The sequence below is a fragment of the Eschrichtius robustus genome, chromosome 3, assembly GCF_028021215.1.
Source record: "Eschrichtius robustus isolate mEscRob2 chromosome 3, mEscRob2.pri, whole genome shotgun sequence".
NCBI classification, from domain to species: Eukaryota; Metazoa; Chordata; class Mammalia; order Artiodactyla; family Eschrichtiidae; genus Eschrichtius; species Eschrichtius robustus.
Genome location: NC_090826.1, coordinates 55,179,846 through 55,198,625, shown reverse-complemented (window position 1 = coordinate 55,198,625; position 18,780 = coordinate 55,179,846). Strand labels below are relative to the sequence as shown.

The 18,780-nt window shown below is 41.1% G+C and overlaps 1 protein-coding gene across 5 annotated transcripts in view; it reads right to left on the bottom strand.

The window, feature by feature from the left end:
• ROR1 (receptor tyrosine kinase like orphan receptor 1) overlaps positions 1 to 18,780 on the bottom strand; it is a 401,514-nt gene that overhangs the window by 116,114 nt on the left and 266,620 nt on the right. For all 5 annotated transcript variants that reach the window (XM_068540038.1, XM_068540039.1, XM_068540040.1 and 2 more), the window contains exons 3-4: positions 12,327 to 12,614; positions 11,637 to 11,667 (exon numbers count right to left, since the gene is read on the bottom strand). In XM_068540038.1, the coding sequence (XP_068396139.1) occupies positions 11,637 to 11,667; positions 12,327 to 12,614 (319 nt within the window). The remainder of the gene's footprint in view (positions 1 to 11,636; positions 11,668 to 12,326; positions 12,615 to 18,780) is intronic.

The following is an 18,780-nucleotide window of genomic DNA, read 5'->3' as shown; positions in this document are numbered from 1 at the left end:
GTTAAAATAGCAGTGATGATGATGGTGACATCAGCCAATATTATGAAGCTTCTAATATGTGCTAGGTACAGTGCTACCTACTTTACACGCATCATCTTATTATTTAACCTTTACGACAACCCTATGAGACACCTTTTTTAAAACCATGATCTTTCTACAGACTGATTCTGCAGGATACCTGACAGGATTAAAGAAAAGAAATACAACTTAAATTCACTGCACTCTAATTATCTACCAGGCCCCATGCTGGGATTTTTCATGTGTCAGAAAATAGTGGAACAGTGTAGTCAGTCAACAAATATTATCTCACTCATTGGAGGAATACTTATTGAGTTCTACTAGGTGTTAAGTACTCCATAGCCATAGTCTCATTACTGCCAATGACAATCCTATAGGATAGGTACTGTTATCGCCATCTTGTAGAAAAGGATGCTTACATGTTGTTTTTCTCCCCCCACCTCCTTTTTTTTTTTTTTTTAGTGACTATTTACTGAATGCTGGCTATGTTCTAGGACTGGGATAGACTGGTATATGAAGCAGACAGTGCCCTGACCTCATGAAGCTTAGTTTGCAGACAAACAAATAAATAAAAAAAGAAAATGTTAGGTAGTGATAAAAACTCTGATATAAATGAAGCAGGGTTATATGATAGAAAGTGCCTGGGGCTACTTTAGATTCAGGGGTCATATCTGAGGAGGTGACATTTTAGATGAGCACTGAATGACAAGAAGGAGTGAGTCATGCCAAGATCTTGGGACAAAGCCTGCTAGGCAGAGAGAAGGGATAACACAGAAATCCTAGGGCCTGCAGAACAAGCCTGGAGAGTCCAAGGAACAGAAAGAACCACGGCCAGCGTGGCTGGAGTTGAATGTCAGAGGTGGGAGGCCACAGAGGGAGGCAGGGAGCCTTACACATCAGGGCAAGAAGTTGGGAATCAATCCAAATGGGAAGTCCTGGGGGGTGAGCGGCCTAATAGGGCAGAAGTTATTTTTAAAAGCTCACTCTGGTTTCTGTGATGAGAAATCGCCTGTAGGAGACAAGGGTGGAAGAAGGTTAAGCAGCCTTAGTGCAAATTTCAAACGGGATATGAGAGTGGCCGAGAGGAGGGTGGCAGGGGAGATGGAGAAGAGGGGGTGGAGGGGTCAGAAGCACTTGCTGAGGCAGCGGAAGGCCCCAGCACACTGGGTAAGCAGTTGGAGGGAAAAGCTTGGTCTTTGTAGTTTCCAGAGAGCTTGGACAAGAGCCTGGCATTTTGTAGGTGACTGATAACTATTTGTTGGACTGAACTGATGCTTAGTGTTTGCTGTACTGGATCTGTTTGCCTGTTAGATAGCTCAAGATATATACCAGGAGACCTCAGGCAAACATGAGTGATATAGTATTGGTGCTCCCCAGGCCTCACTGGGGTCACCTAATAAATTTAATGATCCCAGAAGATTAAAACTGAAGAAGTCGAATATGAACTAGGTCCAATTAAAGCCATTTAACTTGTGTGAGCCTTTTCAATAATATGGGGATCAAAACATCTTCCCTGGAGAGCTGTTTTGGAGCAGAGAGGTGATGTATGTAAAAAAATCCCATCCGTTGCCTTATTGGGGGAAGAAGTTCAACAAAGGGAAGCTGTCATCATATGGAACAACACCCTGGGGCCTCACTGGCCTCCTAAGACAGCACCCACCCTGTATTGTCCGTGACATCAGTAAGATGCCCAGGTGAAGGCAGGAAATATGGAATGACAGAGTAAGGACCTCCAAAAATCTGTTCCTCCATAAAAGCATCAATAGTGGCAAAAAAAATTGTGAAAATCAACATTTTCATAACTCTGGAAATTAGCCAAAGGCTTGTAATACTCTGAGGAGCGTTTATTCAAGAAAAAACACTTAAATTTGGTAAGGTCAGAGTCCTATGGAATTTTAACTTGCCCTATTCTCATCTCCCTCTTCTGGGTTCTGCAGTAGCCTTGAAAAGCAGCAGCTTACCCCCAACAGCAGCTGTGAAGGCCAGCAGCCTAGCAGTCACTGGAGGAGGCAGACAGGTTGGAGCGCCTCAAAAGCCACATCTCCAGAGAACCGGCATGACTTGCCCCGTCCAGCAGCATTCTGGAAAAGCCCCATTCACAGGGCTTGATTATTTCTTTTGACTGGACTCAGGGCTTCTCAGTGGGAAAAGCCCTAGCTCCAGGACATTTGTTGAAAAAAACTCATAGTTGTCTGGGGTAACAATACCAGTTGGGGAAAAGAAGAGCCTGGCCAAAAGGCTCAAAAGCTCAAAGGGAGGATCTAAGGAATGAGATGTTTATAGGCAGGCTTTGAAAACCTCTGACATACTCCTGGGGATGTAGAAGGATGCACTCATGTGAGGGGTTGTGTGCATGCCCAGGAAAGACCTGAGAAAGCCCTGGCTAACTTTGAGGCCATGCTCAAGCAGGAAATGAAAGCAAAGGCAGAATTATAAACTGCTGGAGTGCTAAAGGTAATCCCCCAAAACACACATGGAGCCCCTCGGCAAAGGATGGGAGACATTGGTTTAAAGAAATCTCTGTCCAATTGTTAGCTGATCACTGAGCTAACTGAGCAGAGACTTCAGTAGCCACACATGATGGGGGAATATAGACTATTCAGAATTATTCCAGGAAAGTCACTAAACAAACAGGAACAACAACAACACACGGCAACATTAGAAGGGAAGTGATCTGATTTCTAGAGTTGCCACATTACATTATTTAAATGCCCAGTTTTCAACAAAAGGTAGTTCTTTGAAAAGATTGATAAAATTAACAAACCTTTAGCTAGACTAGCTAGTTTCACCAAGAAAAAAAAGAAAAAGAAAATACAAGTTACTAAATTTAGGTATGAAAGGAGCTAAATCACAACTGATATTACAGAAATTTTATAAAACATAAGAGAAACTATAAACAACTATATACCAACAACTTAGATAATCTAGATGAAATGGACAAATTCCTAGAAAGACACACACCACTAAAACTGACTCATAAAGAAACAGAAAACCTGAATAGACCTATAACAAGTAAAGAAGTCGAATCAGTAATTTTGAAACTTCCCACAAAGAAAAGTTCAGGCCCAAATGGCTTTACTGGTGAATTTTAACCAAACATTTAAGGAAGAATTTTCACAAACTCTTCCTCAAAAATAGAAGAGAATACTTCTCATTCTAAGAGGTCAGTATTATCCTGACATCAGAATTAGACAAAGACATCATACAAAAAGGAAACTACAGACCAATACCTTTTATAAACATAGATGCAAAAATTCTCAAAAAAATTACTAGCAAACTGAATCCAGCAACATATAAAAAGGAATTATACATCACGACTAACTGGAAATTATTCCAGGAATGTAAGCTTGGTTTAACATTAAAAATTAATCAATGTAGTATACGACACTAATATATAATAAAGGACCAAAAAATTGTGATCATCTCAATAGACACAGAAAAAGCATTTGACAAAATCCAACACCCTTTCATAATAAAAAATACTCAACAAAATAGGAAAAGGACAGAACTTCCTCAGCCTGATAAAAGGTATTTACAAAAAACCCACTGCTAGCATCATGAAAGATTTTCCCTTAAGATCAGGGAAAAGACAATGTTTGTTCTCACGAATTCTATTTAACATTGTACAGGAGGCTCTAGTCACAGCAATTAGACAAGAAAAAGAAATAAAAGGCATCTAGATTGAAAAGAAAGAACTAAAACAGTTTCTATTTGCAGATGACATGATCGTATGATAGAAAATACTAAGGAAGCTACACACACACACACACAGAGCTAATAAATGAGTTTAGTAAGGGTATAAGATATAAAATCGACTTACAAAAATCAGTTGTATCTTTACAGAGTAGCAATGAATAATCTGAAAACTAAATTAAGAAAACAATTCCATATACAATAGCAAGAAAAATAATAAAATATTTAGGAATAAATTTAACATAAAAGAGTAAAACTTGTACACTGAAATCTACAAAACATTACTGAAAGAAATTAAATAGAAAGACACCTCATGTTCATGCACTGGAAGATTCAATATTGTTTAGATGACAATACTCTCCGAACTGATCTATAGAGTCAATGCTATGCGTATCAAAAACCCAGCGGGCCTCTAGGCAGAAATTAACAAGCTGTCCTTAAAATTCATATGGAAATGCAAGGGAACTCAGAATAGGGGGAAAAAAATCTTCAAAAAGAAGAACAATTTTGGAGGATGTGATGGTCAGTTTTATGTGTCAACTTGGCAAGGTATAGTTCCCAGGTGTTCAAACACTAGTCTAGGTGTTGCTGTGAAGGTACTTTGTAGATGTGATTAACATCTACAGTCAGCTGACTAACTGTAGGAAATCATCCTCCATAAATGAGTGAGCTCGAGCCAATCAGGTGAAAGGCCTTTAGCACAGAAGTAAGGCTTCCTTGATGAAGAGGAAATTATATCTGTGGACTGCAGCATGAGTACCCGGCGAGGAGAGTCTAGCCTGCTCCTCCTGACACCCTACCCTACGGATTTCAGACTTGGCTAGCTAGCCCACACAATCACATAAGCCAACTCCTTGCAATAAATCTCTGGCTCTGTTTTTCCAGTAGAACACTGACTGAAAGAGAGGACTCACATTTCCTGATTTCAAAACTTACTACAAAACTGCAGTAATCAAGACTGTGTGAAACTGGCATAAAGAATACTGACATCAATCAATGGAGTAGAATTGAGAGTCCAGAAATAAACACATACATTTATGGTCAATTGGTTCTTAACAGGGTGCCAAGACAATTCAATAGGTAAAGAATAGTCTTTTCCACAAATGGTGTTGAGAAGACTGGATTTCCATGTGCAAAAGAATGAATCTGGATTCCTACCTCATACCATAGACAAAATTTAACTCAAAATGAACCAAAAACCTAAATGTAAGAACTAAAACTATAAAAGTGAGAAGAAAAGATAGGAATAAATCTTTGTGCTCCTGTATCAGGCAATGGTTTCTCAAAAGCACAAGCAACCAAATAAAAATAATAATAAATTGAACTTCATCAAAATTTAAAACTTTTTTGTTTCAAAGAACACTGTTAAGCAAATGAAAAGACACCCATAGAATGGGAGAAAATACTGGCAAGTCATATATCTGATAAGGGTACAGTATCCAAAATATGTGAAGAACTCTTACAACTCAAGAATAAAAAGGCAAAAAACCCAATTTAAAAATGGGCAAAGAATTTGAACAGCCATTTCTCCAAAGAAGACATACAAATGGCTAATGAGCACATGAAAAGATGTTCAACATCATTAGGCATTAGAAAAATGCAAATCAAAATCACAATGAAAAAAAATCACAACTGCACATCCACTAGGATGGTTATAATAATTAAAAATAAATAGAAGGAAAATAGGAGAAATTGGAACCTTCATACATTCTTTGTAGGAGTATAAAATGGCACATAAAATGGTACAGCCCTTTGGAAAAGAGTTTTGCAGTTCCTCAAAAAGTTAAACATAGAAATACCATATGCCCCTGGAACTCCATTCCTAGGTATACATTCAAGAGAACAGAAAACACACACCCCACAAAAACTTGTACATGAACATTGCAGCATTATTCAGAATAGGCAAAAAGTGACAGTAACCCAAAAGTCCACCAATAGATGAATGGATAAACAAAACATGGAATACAATGGAACATTATTCAGCCATAAAAAAGGATGAAGTACCGACACATGCTACAATGTGGATGAACCCTGAAACCAGTATGCTAGATAAAAGAAGCCAGACACAAAAGGACAAATATTGCATGATTCTACCTATATGAAATATATAGACCAGGCAAATTCATAGAGACAGAAAGCAGACTAGAGGTTATCAGGGACTGGGAGGAGATTCTTTATGAGATGGTGAAAATATTCTAAAATAAGATAGTAGTGAAGGTTACACCACACTGTGAATATATTAGAAACACTGAACTTTACACTTTAAAATCGTGAATATTATGGCATGTGAACTATATCTCAGTAAAATTGTTATTAAAAGAAAAAAGAAAAAGAAGAAGGCCCCTGTCCCGGGCCCACATACAAAAAGTACATAGAAAATAAATTGAATAAGCGTAGAATACACATAGAGTACACAGAGGCAGTACATCTCTGACTCTTGGGATCTGGCACTTAGTGCTGGCACAGTGATCCAAGCCTTAAACATCCATTCCCGTGACCGACTAACACTGCCCTGGTCCTAGGGATCACTTCTCTAACATCTCTTACCCTATGTCCTTGAAACAGAAGACAACCATGATTGTATACTGTGAAGGTTTGTGAGTTGTGCCACTGCCAGTGGAAGTGATGGACACTGCTTGGAGAGCAGGAAGGATTGCAGTGGCAAAAGCACTTCAGGTCACCTTATCTTTGATAAAGGAGGCAAGAATATACAGTGGAGAAAAGACAGCCTCTTCAATAAGTGGTGCTGGGAAAACTGGACAGGTACATGTAAAAGTATGAAATTAGAACACTCCCTAACACCATACACAAAAATAAACTCAAAATGGATTAAAGACCTAAATGTAAGGCCAGACACTATCAAACTCTTAGAGGAAAACATAGGCAGAACACTCTATGACATACATCACAGCAAGATCCTTTTTGACCCAGCTCCTAGAGAAATGGAAATAAAAACAAAAATAAACAAATGGGACCTAATGAAACTTAAAAGCTTTTGCACACCAAAGGAAACCATAAACAAGACGAAAAGACAACCCTCAGAATGGGAGAAAATATTTGCAAATGAAGCAACTGACAAAGGATTAACCTCCAAAATTTACAAGCAGCTCATGAAACTCAATATCAAAAAAACAAACAACCCAATCCAAAAATGGGCAGAAGACCTAAACAGACAGTTATCCAAAGAAAATATACAGATTGCCAACAAACACATGAAAGAATGCTCAACATCATTAATCATTAGAGAAATGCAAATCAAAACTACAATGAGATATCATCTCACACCGGTCAGAATGGCCATCATCAAAAAATCTACAAACAATAAATGCTGGAGAGGGTGTGGAGAAAAGGGAACCCTCTTGCACTGTGGGTGGGAATGTAAATTGATACAGCCACTATGGAGAACAGTATGGAGGTTCCTTAAAAAACTAAAAATAGAACTACCATACGACGCAGCAATCCCACTACTGGGCATATAACCTGAGAAAACCATAATTCAGAAAGAGTCATGTACCAAAATGTTCATTGCAGCTCTATTTACAATAGCCAGGACATGGAAGCAACCTAAGTGTCCATCAACAGGTGAATGGATAAAGATGTGGCACGTATATACAATGGAATATTACTCAGCCATAAAAAGAAACAAAATTGAGTTATTTGTAGTGAGGTGGATGGACCTAGAGTCTGTCATACAGAGTGAAGTAAGTCAGAAAGAGAAAGACAAATACCATATGCTAACACATATACATGGACTCTAAGAAAAAAAAAAAAGGTCATGAAGAAACTAGGAGCAAGACAGGAATAAAGACACAGACCTACTAGAGAATGGACTTGAGGATATGGGGAGGGGGGAGGGGGAAGGGGAAGGGGAAGCTGTGACAAAGTGAGAGAGTGGCATGGACATATATACACTACCAAACGTAAAATAGATAGCTAGTGGGAAGCAGCTGCATAGCACAGGGAGATCAGCTCGGTGCTTTGTGACCACCTAGAGGGGTGGGATAGGGAGGATGGGAGGGAGGGAGACGCAAGAGGGAAGAGATATGGGAACATATGTATACGTATAACTGATTCACTTTGTTATAAAGCAGAAACTAACACACCATTGTAAAGCAATTATACTTCAATAAAGATGTTTAAAAAAAAATAGTAGCTTAAACAAGAAAAAAAAAAAAAGCACTTCAGTAAGAGAAAAGATAAATTAATCAACTTGTCAAATTCTTCTTCCCAGTCTGAATGCAATAGATTCTTGTACCACAAACTATCATTCCCAGTATACCCGAGCATCCATTTTCCTGTTTTGCTTTGTATTCCAATCAGTGCTTCTGAAAGTTCTCACAAATGAGAGTATATTTGCAACAGTTTCACATGGCTGAGAAAAATTTTGTAATATTACATGTTATGAGTCAAATTGTGTGCCCTTAAATTCACATGTTGAAGTCATAATCCCCAACGGCTCAGAATGTGATCTTATTTGGAAACAGGGTAACTTGATTACAGAGGTAATCTGTTACCCCTGTAATCATGTTTAAAAGGGGTCATTGGGATGGGTCCAAATACAATATGACTGGTGTCCTTATGGAAAGGGGAAATTTGGAGACACACACAGGGAGAATGCCATGCGAGTATCAAAGCAGAAAATGGGGTGATGCACCTACAAGCCAAAGAATGTCCAAAGAATTTTCACACACTATGTGAAAATCTTGTTTAGAACAACATAGGTATTCATTCTGCTGAAATGAAGGCAATAAAAAAAGTTTTAATGGAACTAATATGTAACAATCTATGAATTACATGTAATATCTCTGGCTCCATTTACAGAATATCCAGACATGAAGAAGAATGATTAAAGTAGCCATTTTTGATAGTACCTGGCTTCCAGTCATATACAAACCATAATTTTGCATGTATTTTTAACTTTTGTCATTATGAAGGTATATGTGTCAATGTGGGAGGACAGAACATATTTCACTGAACAGTTTGCTAGCCTGATTTACAACATTTAAATATGTAGATGTGTGGTATGTGGGCCTCCACTTGTGCTCATGCCCCAGGTCCGATAATTGTTAGAGGTGGGCAGGACCCAGCAATGACAGAAGAAAGCTAGCCTGCAGCTATGAACAGAAGCCAAACCAACAGCTCTAACTTGCTCCTACTACAAACTAAAATGCCATCCTGGAAGCTTCATGTGAGGACCTGATGCAGTCCCTAGAGGGAGTGGCGAGTGCCTCACATGCTTTGCCTTCCTGGGCCATAGTCCCCAGGGCCCTACAAGCCCATCCCAGACCAGGGGTATATAGCCCTGTGGCCTCAGTGGGCACTCAGCTCTCACCAGGTTTCATACACCTAATATATTTCACTGTTCCAAATGTCAGGTGCGTCATGAACTTCCATTTGGTTTCTTTGCAGTAACTCTTGCGGTGCCACCTTCAAGCAAACAGAGCCATCTTATAACTGCACTTTACTCCTGCGTTGGGAAAGGACTGTGCAGTTTGACAAAAGGCTTTCAGAGCACTCCTCAATGCGGTGATATATGGCTATTATTTTGTTACGTCCTGCCTGTCCCCTTGTAGGGAGGTTTGGCTGCTTGTTGAGGGCTATGAGGATAGAGAAGGGAACTAGCATTCCATTTGGGAGTAAGTCTTAGGAAGAAAGGAACTCTTAAGAGATAGGGTAAGTGGTGGCAGCTGAGAAAGGAGAAAAAAGCAGGATACATCGCCAGTTTCTAAGGGAATGCGAGAAAAGGGTATCAAAATGCCAAACTGAGGATAAAGATTGAGCTGCAGAAGGCCCTGTGGGATTTCCAACTTTGATTGTATTTTTTTTTGCAGCTCCCTACAAGCAAACATGGCAACTGTACATTTCATGCTATTGCCGATTAACATGATGGATAAATGGACAGCTAACATAAAACATAGTGCCTGACATCAAAGGATACTTTTAGCTACGGTTGAGCATCCTTAAGGAACTTCAATACCCTTTCCATAGATAGCAGCTCACAAAAGCAGAATACTATCTTTGTATGAAATTAAAAACCATGAAAGATAGACTGGGTTCCTCAGAAAGGTAGCAGGAAAGAAAGAATGAAAACTTCAAGTAAGGACATAAAAGGGTTTAAAAATAATCTTGATACTAAAAAAAGGAACTCTGATGCAAATACAACAGGTAGAAAGTCAACAGCCCAGTGCTTAATAGCAAAGGCAGACTAGTGAACCACATTAATCAACCTAGGATACAGATTATCAACAACATTTGAAACTCAGATTAACAGGAACAAATAAGGTACCAGCGTGGGAAGCATTTTTACAGCCAGTAACAAAAGTTTTCATCTTTGCTTACATAAGACTTCAAAAGGATTCCACATATCAACCAATAAGTGAGTTCATCAAAAAAAAAAAAAAAAAAAAGATTAACTTCAAGAAATGCAAGGCAGGGCTTCCCTGGTGGAGCAGTGGTTAGGAGTCTGCCTGCCAATGCAGGGGACACGGGTTCGAGCCCTGGCCCGGGAAGATCCCACATGCCGCGGAGCAACTAGGCCCTTGTGCCACGACTACTGAGCTTGCGCTCTAGAGCCCGCGAGCCACAACTACTGAGCCCACGTGCCACAACTACTGAAGCCCGCGAACCTAGAGCCTGTGCTCCACAACAAGAGAAGCCACCGTAATGAGAGGACTGTGCACCACAACGAAGAGTAGCCCCCGCTCGCCGCAACTAAAAAGAAACCCCGCGCACAGCAACGAAGACCCAACGCAGCCAAAAATAAATAAATAAATAAATAAATTTATTATAAAAAAAAGAGAAAGAAATGCAAGGCACAGTAACCACACTTCTGATCTATTTTAAGATGAATCAGCATTTTCTACCTGAGCAAGTAGAATGCAGTTAGCACTTGGGTGATTTTAAAGACTCTTTTAACAGTTGCCTTTAATTGGCTGATGAAATAGCAGAACAGTGTGGCTGAAAGCCAATGTTTATTTTTACCCATTACCTGTTTTATTAATGGGATTGTTGGCCACTGGGCCTCCAGGGACACACAAATATATTAAAATATCCCACACTGTAATTAAGAGGCACAGAGAGGATTAGAGCAAATTAAGTGGCTGTTGTATTTGCCATTGGTTTAGTCAAGGCCAGGCATTTTGATGCTCTCATGGCAGAACCCGGCAAGTTTTACTTCAGAAATCTACAAAATATGGAATATATTTTCTTGCAGAGCAAGGGTTTTAATAAATGGGTCTCCCCCCCAAATAAAAATTATACATAAAGAAAAATATGCCAAGTGAATGCTCCTACAATGAAAGAAGAGATTCCCTTAGCCAGAAAAGGAAAAATGTATCAACAATAGTGTCAGTTAAAGAAACTGGATCTTGAGACTCTATTAAAAAGGGACTCAAAATGAATCAAACTTCCATGTAACTCTCATCCAGACACCAGGCTTTCTTCTCCAAGGTGAGTCAGAACTTCTGCCTCTGAGTTTTTTAAAGGGAATAAAAATAAAGTGATCACCCAACAGATGACCTGTTCAATAACTAAAGCATCAGAAATATTTGCAGAAACGGAGAACAGATCCTTTTAAGCAAAGACTAGGGTATAGGTTCCTAAGCCAGCACTGTTTCATTTTTTTTGTTTGATTTTACCAAATCCATTGTGACTAAATGTTAGCTTAATTTTAAAATAGTACATGTAAGTAGATTTTTTGCTTTGATTGCTCAGAATCAACATTACCATGCTTGAGATTACTGCCAGTGCTGGTCTCCTATGAATCTTCATAGCAAAGAAAAAGCAAAATGGAATGAGGGCAGGGCAAAATGGAATGAAATCTGGAAACACAGTGTTTTGACCCAAGCAGAGGACAACATTGCGTTTGCCCTAGCAACTCTGGAGAAGCGCTTAAAAAAGACAAGAAAGAAGATATAAGTACTTACGAGGACCCTGGACTTGCAGTGGGAGGGGGGCCTGAAGAAATGAAAGAAAAACAAAAGAAACAGTCAGTCTGGGTTATTGGAGGGTGAGCATCAGGACAGCCAAACCATTACAGACTGAAGTTCTCAGCCACCCCGAGGTGATATTTATTTTTCTGGAATTTATTATTTTGCTCCAGCTTTCCCAACCACCTCTATGAAAAAACATACCAGTGAGACTGTGTCTATATCCCACGGTTCAGAGCCTGAAAAATGCTAAGACAAGGGCTAAAAAATGAGTCAGAGCAGGCATCCTCACGAGATGCAGCGAGTTTCAGTGGGAGGCTGAATGGGCACGAGGACATGGATGGCAACAGCAGGCAGGGCTCTTCGATGGCAGCTGGACAGAAAAGGGGCCTGCGTGCTGGAAACCTTCCCAACTTCTCTGGACAATGAACATTCTTGCTGAGAAGAATTCACGGATGTGGTGACTTAGAACTGGGGCTGAGGTCAGACCTCTCTGGACTCTGCTCTTGCTCTGCAGTTTACTGGCTGGGTGACCCTGAGCACAGTACTTAACTGCTGGGCCTTGGTTTACTTGTTTCTAAAATGGGTACAAGAGGACCAGCTTCTGCGTTGCTGGGCACACCCAGTACCTCCTCACCCCCGTGGAGGCTGAGGGCCAAAGGCCATCCCCAGTAGGAAGCTGCTTACCGAACTTGACAAACAAGACTCCAGTGGTAGAAACCACCTTCTTGCCGTTCGTCGCCACGCACTGGAAGTAGCCCGTGTCTGTGGTGTCAAGGTTTCTAATCCGTAGCCGAGAGCCATAGTTGGTTGCCCGAAAGGAGATCCTCCGGGGCTCCTGAACCACAGGTGCATCATTTTTGAACCAGCGGATAGTGGGAGGCGGATTCCCAGAGACTTTGCAGTGCAGTTCTGCCGTCTGCCCCAGGGACGTGGTGATGTTATTCATCGGTTCATCGAGGGTCAGGTAAGACTCTGTGCACAGGGAGAAGCAGGCAGGTGAGAAGGGCAGACTGCTGGAGAGCACCTCCAAGCAACCCAAACTCACTCTGTGTGCCCCAGACCACAGAGAGACTGAACAGGAGCGGCATGGTGGAGACAGACAAGGGATGGTTGAAATCATCCCTTTACCGAGACCCTGTGACTACTAAACAATCACCCATAGAGTCTGCTGATGGAAGGAAATTTGTTACTAACCATGGTATAAAACCCAAAGTTTTCAAATGACTATGTGGTACCCATGGATAAGTGTACTTTCTCGGCCAAGACAAGATGAGCTTGTGTTTCAGAGTGTAAAAAGAAAAATACATGCTCCTTGTTACAAACTCAAACAATACAGTGAAAAAGAAAAAGAAGTAAAATTTACCTCACCCCAAAATGACATCCGTCTTAACATTCTGGCAAAGATCCTACCAGTTTGTCCACTTTTGATAAGAGAGAAAGTATGAAAAACTGGAAAAGTAGGAGCGATATATTTATATCCACATGGCCCAAGATTGGGAAGGATGCTGAAAATCTTCCTGTCAGTGATGATATAATAAGGGTTATGAAGGCCAGGTTGCTGGCAGACAAAGTGGTGAGGAAATGAAATTATTTCCATAATGTTACTCATGTCAACCACAACACATTACAATATATTATCCTATGCATTCAATTTTTAATTGAGATATAATTTATATTCTATGAAATGTATCAGTCTTAATTACACAGCCCCATGAGTCTTGACAAATTCATGTACCCATGTAACCAATGCCCCTATCAAGATATAGAACAACAGAACATATCAGTATCCCAGAAAGTACCCCCAAGATCCTTAGTAGTGAATCCCTGCTCCACCCCCTCTACCTGGCAAAACTGTGAGAGGATTAAAATTAAATCAGGCAAGGCATAGGAAGCATTTAAACTAGTATATGGCGAAAAGTAAGCACTCAAAAATATTAATCAATGTTCTATTATTTTTATAATAATAACAACTTCTGTGTAATGCCTTTTACTCTGTCTCCTGTTATCCTCTAATAACCCCGTGAGGTAGGAAAGGCACAGGAATTATCATGATGCCCAGCTGCAGAGGAGATGTCTCAGAGATTAGCTGGCTTGCCCTGTGGTCACACAGTAAGTTGTACATTGTGCCCAAAGCTTCTAGCACTAACGACTTTGGGTCCTCAGGCTCAGCCAAGCACCTAAACAAAGTCCAACTGAGCCAAGCTGGTTAGTACAGTAGTAAGAACAGATAGACTCTAAGTCCTGCCATATGCCAGGGTCTTTACTTTAGTATTTACCTGCCCAATAACCCCACAAGGGACGAGGAATTGTTATCGCTGCTCAACAATGAGGACACCTAGGATCAAAGAGGTTAAGTGACTTGCCCAAGGCCACACAGCTCAGCCAAGGTCTGGTTCAGCTCTCTCTGGCTCCAAAACCTAGCTCTTTCCACCCCATCAGATTGCTTTGGTAGCCTGAGTCACACTGAGGAGTGGGGATAGAATTCAAACTTCTTCTTTAAAGAAGAGCTGGGGTTTACAAATATCCACACACCCACAGGGCTGTGATCTTCCCGTAACTCCAGCCAGGATTGTCTGGTTAATGGGTCTAACATTTAGCTATCTGTTCTGGCTGGTGTTATGGTTTCCCTCCAGAAGCCAGGTACCTCACTGACCTGATATCCTCTGATAGGCCCTTCTCCTTGAGGCTACATCCTGTTTCCTGTCCTTTCTGTAGCATGGGTCCAGCTTTGAGTTGGAGGTGAAACAGGAGGGAAGGGGGCAGGGCACAACCTTTAAAAGAATGACATAGCCATAGGACATGACAAAAACTGGTTAGAAACAACTAGGTCCAAGATGGCAGAAGATTCGACTTCCAATGGACCGTGAGCCTCATTATACGCTCATTGTAATATATTAGCATCTAAATGACACACCCACCAGCACCATGACAGTTCTGAGGCTAACCATAAAAGGCCAAAAAATGGGCATGGCCCAATTCCTGGAAATCCCTGCCCCTTCCCTGAAAATAGTTGGAATAATCCTCCCACTCATTAGCATATGAAATTACCCAGCCCATAAAAACTAATCACCCCATGTATCGGGGCCTCTCACCTTCTGAGATGGCCCACCCTCTGTCTGTGAAGTGTGTTTCTCTCTGAATAAATCCACTTCTCACCTATCACTTTGTCTCTCAACTGAAGTCTTTCTGCGACAAGACATCAAGAACCTGAGCTTCATTAAGTCCTGGGACCAGCTGTGTGATCTCCATTAAAAGACTGTGGGTTTCAAGTCCCAACCTGGGTTTGGCCGGGTTCGAGTCCTGGTGTGTGGGTTCGAGTCCCAATCTGAGTTGCATGGTTTCAGAGGGGTCTCCACAGTGGCAGAGGTGCCATCACTCAGGTACTCCCACAGCCTGGCTCCCTCTCCCAGACTTCTACCTTCTTTAAATATCAAAGCCAGCCAACATCAACCACACTCCCCAGAGGCCAGGACGACAGTGTCTAGATGTGCATCTCAGGGGTTAACATGACTGTTGAGTTTTAGTCAAGAAAACAAAAGTCAATTCTACTTTATTTCTTTGGTTCTTCCTCCATAGGAAGTTGCTACTGAAATCCCAGCAACCTTTTTGGCTAAGCCCTCATAGCATAAAATATAAAAGGGTGAGCTGGAACTTTAAGCTGTTTCTTTTGCCTCCAAACCCCAGTTACTTGGCATGATACCACAATCACAGACACACAGTTCTTCAAATTTTTTCTTCTAGGAACATAAATTAGCCAAGAGACAGAGAGTTCTGTAACTGCGTGGAGTATTTCAACTATTCTCTGAAGGTGTGCTCAAATTTATTGAAAACAAATTAGTACAGGTTGATCCACCAGGTGAAATCAACCCTCACAAACTCTGAAGCTAGACTGTCTGAATTCACATCCTGGTTCTGATACTTATCAGCTGTGTGACCTTGGGCAAGTTATTTAACCTGTCTGTGTCTCAAGTTTTGTTACCTGTGAAATTAGTAAAAGAATTATATCTTCCTCATAGGGCTACTGTGAGGATTATATTAATTAATACATGGAAAGTACTTTGAATAGGGTCTGGCACAGAGCAAACAGCATGTGAAAGTTTCTGCTATTATATTAGTTATTTTTTTCTTTTCTTTTTCTCACAAATAACTTATGCCTAAAAATGGGGAATGATTATCCATCGAACTGATTGGTTTCCTGGCCATGTCCAGTCCTGACTTTACAGAACAGATCTGAGGGATGAGGCCACCTGCCCAAGATCACATAACTAACACGCTGCAGGCGAGAGTGGTTAATTTGTCCGTGAAGTTCTATATCATACCTACCTAAAACAAAAACAAGGGTTACAGGGCATCTTGACATCAGTGTAATAGCTGGCTCAAGCAGTATGTTTCCAGGGAGAACTAAGGAAATGTAAACAAATCTTTGTGTCTACTGAACAAAGGAAACTTGCCATAAACACAGGGAACTTGGTTCTAACTTTTTAGTGATAAAGTATAATGTTCAATTTATTTGCCATCTGTAGCTGCTCACGTAATAAGTAAAACAAGCAAATGATCTGGTCCTCAGTTTGGCAAAGACTGGAAGCATCAGAAACACATTTGGCCTAAACAACACGAAAGCATTTTGTGACTGGAATAAAATAAAATAAAAACGCATGTCTGAATCATTGCTATCAGCCTTGTTGTTAACAAGCCTCTGGCCGTGCTCCATTCTCTTCCCAGAACTATCTGGATCCTCCGAGGGGACCCACTCTCTGTTCTACACCCAGCACTTGGCGTGACCATTGCAGGTTATGGACTAGTCATTTCTTTCAGAGAACACCTGAGCATCCCAGCGAAGCAGCCCAGGGCAGAGGAAATCTGTAAACTGGACCTGATACCAGTTTGCCACTACCTAGCTGCAAGTGTCAGGCAGTCACCTCGCCTCCCTGGGCTTTGGAGTCATGATCATGGGCCTGTGCGGTCTGCACCTCCTGAAATAGTGTAAGTTTCCACATGGGCCTCAGCTACAGAAGCACTGGATGGCAGTGTGGACTAAGAACGTCGCCTGCCACATCAGTAAACAAGATGTTGCGGCCATTGAGCCATCAGCCACTATAGCCGCATTCCCTCTACCCCCCCCACCCCAATGGTACACCCTGAAGGGATTCAGGATGGAGAAAAAAAAGAGACTACTGGCCCTAGATAGTTAAGCTGCATAGCAAAGGAATAATTTCATTCAGTCCAGGCTCTTGCATCTTCCCATACAGAAAAGCACTAAATTCATTAACTTGAGATATCTGGTTTTTCTTTAATTAGCAGTCATCTTTTGATGTTGAGACTACCTGGTTTTGTTGTTGTTGTTGTTCATTTGGTTTTTTGGGGCTTTTCTTTTTTTTTTTTTGGTAAAGCTCCTATATATCCTGGCTCCTCCCATACCTCTTTGAAACTGTCCCTGAGAGCTACCTAAGAGGCTGTATCCCGGGCTTAAGTCTTCAGTAAGTCTGCCAAATAAAACAATTGTCAGCTATTAGGTTGTGCAGTTTTTTCAGTTGACAGCAGACAGCAGGTACTGACCGAATCTGAATGCCAGAAAAAGCATTTTGGCCTGTACATTTATATATAAATTTATTTTATTTTTGGCTGCGTTGGGTCTTCATTGCTGCACATGGGCTTTTCTCTAGTTGCGGCAAGCAGGGGCCACCCCCCGTCGCGGTGAGTGGGCTTCTCATTGCGGTGGCTTCTCTTGTGGCAGAGCACAGGCTCCAGGCGCGGGCTTCAGTAGTTGTGGCACTTGGGCTCAGTAGTTGTGGCTCACGGGCTCTAGAGCACAGGCTCAGCAGTTGTGGCGCACAGGCCTAGCTGCTTCGCGGCATGTGGGATCCTCCCGGACAAGGGCTCGAACCCGTGTCCCCTGCATCGGCAGGCGGACTCCCAACCACTGCACCACCAGGGAAGCCCCTGGCCTGTACATTTAAACCTGGCTATTCATACTGTTAAAAAAGGCCCAAAGTGGAGTCACTTGTGCTAAGTCCACATCACCAAACCGAGACTTAATACCTAACTTAATTACACTTTCAACCTCTCCCAGGAATGGACTCTTAAACCAATCAATCTGGAATTACCTAGTCAGCACTAGTGAGGTGATCTGCCTGATAGACCCCTGCTGTGCCCTAAAAGAAAGTGACCTTGCCACAAACAATCTACTCTTTGCTAGGAACAACCCTGTTCTGCCCCTTTCTGCCTATAAAAGTCTTTCATTTTGTACAGCTCTTCAGAACTCCTTTCTATCTGCTAGATGGGATGCTGCCTGATTCATGAATTGTTGAATAAAACCAATAAGATTTTAAAAATTTGTTCACTTGAATTTTGTTTTTTAACAATATTTTTTTCAGTGGCTTGACTCAATACCTCTGACAACGTGTGCTTGAGCTGTGGAAGCTTTCTCATCCTTCTTTCCCTGCTTTTGTGGACCACAAATGTTGACATGGCAGACTGGTGAGTGGGAGGTGGGATATAATCTGGCTAGAGAGAGAAAAAATTCCAATTCTGCTGACTCCACCTCTAGCTCTGTGTCTCTGAATGAACTATGTCTCCCAGTGGTGGTACTAGTAATAATGATGATGGTGACAATGACAATGATGATGATACAATATAATGATGATAATAGCTAACATCTAAAGGATAATTAATTAAAAAACCAAAAAACAGTAATTCTTAAAAAAAAAAAATCTTTAAAAAATTATTTTGGCTCCAGAGTCCTTGTTCCAGGACAGAAGTTCTCAAACCCCTTGGTTTCAGAACCCCCTATACACCCTTTAAAATATTGAGGACCCCCAAAAGGGTACTAAAGGGTACTTATTACCATGGCAGGTGTTGTTACAAACCATTATTATTGTCCTCATTTTATACACGAGATATCTAAGGCACAGGGATGGTAAAAAAGCCATCCAAGATCACATAGTAAGTAGAAGTGAGACAAAACAATTATTGATTCAGATTTAGATTGATTTAGATTTCAATCTAAATCTCAGCAAGTTATTTTGTGGATATTGACAAACTGATTCTAAAGTTTATATGAGAGGCAAAAGATCCAGAATAGCCAACATAATACTGAAGGAGAAGAACAAAGCTGGAGGACTGACATTACCCAACTTCA